Genomic DNA, 6,675 nt, shown 5'->3' on the forward strand with positions numbered 1-6,675 from the left:
ATTACTGTCATCTTAGACAAATTGTACTTCCATATCTTTAGTAAGTCTTAGTCACTGTGTTCTTGTAACCTTGTGATATCATAGTACTAACTATCTATATTGGGTAATTGATTTGTTAATCATTCTTAATGTATTGATGTCATAGATATGGATTTATAGAATGTAGCAACAATATAGCAGATCACCACAACAACCATCTTCTATTTTCTTTACCTTATTATTTCTTAATTAAAGAATCTTCTTTTAAAAATTTAATAATAACCTCTCCTGCCTGCCTCAATCCTCTTTGTTCTTGACAATTTTAATTCCTTCTTTGATAAAACACTGGCCTTTTGAAAGGTAATAACAGACTTAAGGCCGTTCATTCGGTTTTTGTTTCTTCGTATACCCACAGCCTTTTTTTTATGCTTGCCCTTTATCAATTTTTAACTTAAACTACAGTAAGGACGTTCGAAATAATAATTTTCCTGTCATCAACCACAATCATACGATTAAGTCTAATTAATTTCTGTTACACATTCGTAATGTCATGTAATTCTAAGTTAAAAGGTGTCTTCGTCTATGAGGCATGCTTTGTTTATTATTTTGATATACTCACTATATAAAGCCTTATAAGGTGTTTGCAATCACCACAAAACTTGTTTAATTTATATTTTCTCACTAGCTCATTACGCAATTACTACTAGGGCATTCGTCAACTTGAAAAAAGGACGATAACGCCATTCAATTCATAGAGATCTACCAAAAAAAAAAAAAAAAGCAACGTTACTTGAATCGATAACTAATTGTATGTATCTTCCGAACTGAGTTACATTTTTTTGTTCAAAAAAATCACGTCATCAATATACCCTGCGCAGCGATCTCGTTTTTTTTTATAACGCGGTCCTCTCTTTTTTTTGGTTTTTTTTCTTCTTTTTCTTTAAACAAGTCTAAGAAAATGCTCCAAAACGCTTTTATCGACCCGTAAGTATCTAACAGAAAAGGAAGATTTTTATGTTATTCGCAACGCTAATGTTGTTAATGTATAGGTTAAAGTGTGAAATTACACACCGCGTTCGCTTGTTTTTCTCTTTCGTCTGGTACACGGCCAGCTTTGGTTTACTTTTTCTTTGGGGAAAAATAGCCTCTTTCTTTGGTTGTGTTGCTGCGTCTTCGTGTTTTCGTCGACGATGCCGTCGAAAACCAACGGTTGTGATTGGTGAGCTCTTTGTCCTTCGTGGTGGTAGAATAACACCCTTGGCCACCGTCCAAAACAGCCACCTGGAGCCTTTGGGGTTACCCTCTTCTCCTTCTTCTTCCTTGACGTCCTCGTCTTATTTGGCTTGTTGTTCTTCTGCGGCTCCTTCTTCCTCTGCGGCTCCTTCTTCTTCTGCGGCTCCATCTTCTTCTGCGGCTCCATCTTCTTCTGCGGCTCCATCTTCTTCTGCGGCTCGGTCTTCTTCTGTGGGCTCCTCTTCGCTTGAGGCTAGCTTTTCTTTTGTTGGACCCTCTTCGTCTGCTAGTCTGACTTCTTCTGCTGTTCTGTCTTCTTCTGTTGCTGCCTCTGTCACGTCCATAAAATTGAACATGACATGCTACTCCTTGGATTGTGCCTGTGTTGCTGGTTTGCCTTGTCTTTCTGGTGGTAGGATGCCTTCCTTCCGTCCTCCCCTCCAAAGGTACTCGTCGTCTGTCTCCTTCGGTTTTGGCTGCGAAGCCATTACTCAAGGCTATCTTGAGACTGACGTTGGTTCTCTCGGTTTTGGTCGAGACTGTTCGTCTTCCGTCGGCTCGTCCTTGGCCTTTGGTCAAGCTTTTCCTCCTGGTGACTTTGCGGTATTCAGTGATAGTTTGCCTGCGGTTGCTTCACCAATGGAGGTTGATGATGTTTCTGTCCCTGTTTCTGGGGAATCTGGTGACTTGGGTGTGGCTGTGGCTTCTGCTCCTCTTGCCTCTGGACTTTCTGCTGCTTCTTCTCCAGCCGCTGAAGAACTTTGCCGTGTGTCTGTGTCTCCTCCTGGGGATAAGTTGCTGTCTGCTGCTGTGTTCTTGGCTGGTGCTGAGATTGGTTCGGTTGTTGGAACTGGCTCTGCTGGTGTAGCTTCTGACGTGGTTGAGGCTCCTGCTGTTGCTTTGCCTCGACCTGTGGTTACTCCTCGTCGTCTTGGGTCCGGTCGTCGTGTTGCTGTTTCGTCGGCTGTTTTAGCTGATGCTGTTGCAGCTACAGCCGTGGTTACCCCCCTTGCTTCTCCTCCTTTTTCGCCTTCTCCTTGCGAGAAAAGACAGCGTGGGGATAAGCGAAAGAATGACGCTCCTCCTCCTGCCACAACCGTTCGTTCTTGTTTCGTTCCTCGTTCTGGTGACGTTTCTTCGTCTATTGCTGTGCCGTCTGTTGTGACTCCTTTGTCGGTCCTTCCGGCGTGTACCGTTGGCTTGGGCTCTTCTGTGTCTTGTCCTGCTTCTGTCTCGGCCGTCCCTTCTGTCCCTTCTGTCTCTTCTGTCTCTTCTCTCTCTTCTGTCTCTTCTGTCTCTTCTGTCCCTGTCGTGGAGGGATCTTCAATTACTGTCTCTCCCGTACGCCCAATCGCTAAACCACGGGTAGCGCATTACGAAAAGGCTCGGGAGAGACTAGCATTGAAGGCTCTCTTCGATAGGGCCGAAAAAGAAGGTATGTTTTTAATTGTAGATGTCCTTTGATAAAGTTTTACTTATTCATTATTTATATTCTGTAGAAGAAGAAGAAGACAAAAAAGAAAAAGAAAAGGCAGACGGACGATCTTCTTCGTGGAGAAGAAAATAAAATCTTTTTTTTTAAAAAATATGTTAGTAACTCCAAAGTGTGTGTAGAAATGTTTTGGTTATATTTTTGAGTTTGTAAGGGGTTATTCTGGAAAATATATATTGGTGTTTAGTAGGATAATTAAATCTGTAAAGCTCTCAAGTTATGTAGTCATTTTGAACTTTGTAACCGAATGGGACTTTAAAAAATAGATGTTCCGCGAAAGTAAATATTCTCATTTAAGTAACGTCTTGCTCATAAAACTTAATCACACCCAAATAATGTTAGGTTAATTCAAAATTACCTTAATCTAATCTTGTTTATACAATTAGCACCTTTAAAGACTCATGCGACCCGAAAGAGACGGAAAGGCTTTCGTTGAGTTTGAATTCCTTTGTATTATTTCATTTAGAACTATACCCCTTCAAATTTGTACACCACAATGAATCTGAGTTTTCCCAAGACTTTAACGTTGTTAACATGGACTGTCATGACCGTTCGAAATTTATAGTTAGAAGCCTTTATTATGTCCAATGTCAAGATCATGACCTCAAGTCAATGCTTGTCGGAAGAAAAACAAAAAAACCCACGTTTGGGCGTCGAAATTCTCCCTTATTTCATGCATTAATCATTGTCTTTTAAATCTGTGATTTCTATAAATAGTCCATATTCGAAAAAAATTCTACTTTTTAAGGTTATTTTTGGAATGTTCGGGTATTACGATTGAATGTCTTATTTTGGAGGATCAATCCATATGTCCTGGACCAGATCTATAAGATGTTCTTCTTACCACTCAATCATGGTTGCTATGGCATCTTACTTGACAGTTCAACAGTTTCACATACAGTCATATCTGTATGCAGGGTTTTATTTTAAATTCATCTGAGATTATTTCGCATACAAAATGGGTGTTATATTTCAAAATAAATAGGGGAAAAGTTATGGTTACCTATTATAAACGCTTTTAGAAAACCATTTCACATTCTCCTTTGAGTCCTATTACGGAATTCAATTGCGTCAAAATACCGTAGTCGACATAAGGTGTTTTTGAAACTGGGGGTGAAGTTTGTCAAAATCGTGCTTAAAAGGATGACACATTGCTGATATCGTTCACAGAATGCTGACAGGTCTAAGGTTCTTGTATACTATATACTAATTCCTTTCGAGATGCTGGCATATCACATGAAAATTGTTTATGATCACTCGCTAAATTATGTGATATTCTGACGAGCCTGAATTTACCAGTAAATAAACATGCTTAAATGTTTTATTGGTTTAAATTTTCTTATTGTCTACGTCTCTTACAGCCTCCAAAGCTGGTGTATTAAAATATTAATGTTTGATTTATAGAAGTAGGGTTTTCTAGTAGGCCGACTATAAAACGATTGCATTAACGACGGCGTTTGGATACGTCTCATGTTTTTCTGAAGCTATCTTTAAGATCTAATTGAACCTGTCTTCGAGTGTTTAAAATAAGCGAAACCTCATGATATTCGAGATTAAAAGCGCGAGATAATGTCTGAAATGATTGGCCGCAATAATTGTATATGCTGACCGTCGAAAAAAATCTTCATTGTCTGGCATAAGGTATACGTTTTTAACGAGTTTAAAGCCACGGTCCATCCAGAAGATGTCGCTTCTAAAGATTTTGGTATCTGATATGCTTTCCTTAGTATTCCAGGTTTGTTAATAACATTTACCAGTTGGATACATGATACTTCTTCAAGAAACGTGCTGGTAGTAATGATTCCTTGGTCCAGTAGGCAGTAAATAACCTTCCTCCACAAAACTAGAAGTAAGTGGCTGATGAAAAATATTCAGCTGCGCTACGACTGTCACACGTTTGCTATCTCTACTGTCTAATGACCCTAAGGTAAATAATACCTATTTATGTCAATATCATGGAATAGATTTTATTCACCACAAGAATAACGTTATGATAAAATTAAACTGTTTTTGGGAAAGAATGTATAACTTGTCCTCGAAGTCATGGAAAAGCGGCTGGAAATCATTGGTATACCATATACAAATCTGCATGATTAATTAAATAGTCTTTCACAGCTCGTGTGACCGAGCCAACATACGCCATTGTGAGACTGCCCTGGATTCAAGACCATTAGGACGGCATCATTAGAACATATCAATGGGCCTTCACACTCACCTCATGTCAGAGCCACAATAACTTGCCTCAATTCCTGGCCCCAAGTTCTACACTAACGACCTTCGCTTTTATAAGGAGAGTCCACTCGTTCTTTAGTATGGAAACTCGATTACAACTGAATTCGTTACTTACCTACATAACAGGATGACAAGACACATTTTTTAATTTTATTTTTTTGTGCCAAAAAACATTATATTCTTACCGCCCTGTTAGATATTTTTTTTTCTGGCAAGGTACGTTCGTATATGTAAGGAAAGCTTTTTTGGCCTGAGCTATAAAAGTTTTTAATCATACAAAAACACATATGTTATCAGGAACGAGGATGAACGAGGAGGAACGAGACAGGCATGACAGAAAAGAGAATGAAATACTTCTTGTAAACAAGTTATTTATTTAAGAATATACAGCTAAAAAAAAAAGAGAGAATATGTCTATGAAATATATGTGATAAAGAAAACTAGGAGAAGTCAAATTTATCAGCGATATTTATAGAGAAAAAAAACGAGAAATGAAATAAAAGAATAAGCAATGACAAAAGTTTGTCATAGCGTATGTGGATCATGACAAAAGATTTAAAGACCTGACTGATCAATGATAAAGATTGAGTCTGAAATCTGGTTACTCGTAAAGCATATTTGGGTCATAAGATGTAACAGAATCATGATATATGCACTTGTACCTGAATGATGATGACAGTATATTTCAGTTACCAATGCTAGTTTTACAATTAGTTCAATTCGTCATTTGCTTTGGTAGTTCATTACGTAATAATATTATTATGTCTGCGTCAGGATCACTGTATGATCTAACTTTGTAAATAGTCTTTTCTCAAGACGTTTTGTTGGATAGCACTTGCTTTTGAGATTTGAAATCAAAATGCAATAATTATATCTGTTTAAGAACGACGAGGGTAGAATATTAATTATGGAAATAACCATTCATTTCACGCCAAAAGGGATACAAAAACTGATCTGCCTGACACTAATAACAAGCTTAAAAAATGAGGGTGAAATGATATCACTGAACACTAATTATAAGTCCAAAAAGTAAGCGTAAAATGGTCCATTTCGACATTTCTGACGAACTTAAAAATTAAGCATAAAGAGATCCAGGCTGATGCTTATGCGCGTACTTTATACTTCCCGTCATTTTTCGTTGTATGGCTACAAGATTCGGAATTCATTGGAACATTTTAGTTGTACTTATTGGTGTATCTGGACGGGAATCGAGGAAGATGAGTATTGTATACAACATAAAGTTCATAAACGAAGCGTATACGCTTGTATTAAAAAAAGCGCTGGTTTAGGCATAGTCCCCCATTCTTTAAATACCCTAAAATTGTCGTTGAAGATAAAGCATATCATACTGGAGGCTCTCTCTTACATTTTCAAGGAGACACATTCGTTCTTCGATACTATTAAACGGCTTCAATAAATTAAAACAGTGTAATACATCACGCATATATATTGTACATATAATAAATGCATATGCTAGCATCACTGATTAATCATAGCCAAATCATGATCGGTCATAAAAAAAGAAAATTGCCAAGTAAGGTCATTACTTCAAAGTGTCATGGTATCGTAACATCAATGTCCAAACTTAAGAGAAGTTATTGTTATTAATTCTGTATTGACTATGAGTAGCACTAATTATCCAATGTAGATATCGTTATTGATAGCATACTCATTTAGTTATGATTGTATCCTCAGTGTTGTCCGTTTTATGTATTATAAATACTCTTTATTTTTCCTCT

At 37.6% G+C, this 6,675-nt stretch overlaps 1 protein-coding gene across 1 annotated transcript; it reads left to right on the top strand.

Moving 5' to 3' along the window:
- Positions 1–937: 937 nt before the first annotated feature.
- Positions 938–2,779, top strand: EV154DRAFT_590279 (uncharacterized protein; the record flags this gene model as incomplete). Its single annotated transcript, XM_051606868.1, has 3 exons — positions 938–963; positions 1,029–2,647; positions 2,712–2,779. The coding sequence occupies 3 exons, from the start codon at positions 938–940 to the stop codon at positions 2,777–2,779; spliced, it is 1,713 nt and encodes a 570-aa protein (XP_051456883.1).
- Positions 2,780–6,675: the final 3,896 nt, after the last annotated feature.

This window comes from Mucor mucedo, assembly GCF_025094135.1.
Source record: "Mucor mucedo strain NRRL 3635 chromosome Unknown EV154scaffold_55, whole genome shotgun sequence".
Taxonomy (NCBI): domain Eukaryota; kingdom Fungi; phylum Mucoromycota; class Mucoromycetes; order Mucorales; family Mucoraceae; genus Mucor; species Mucor mucedo.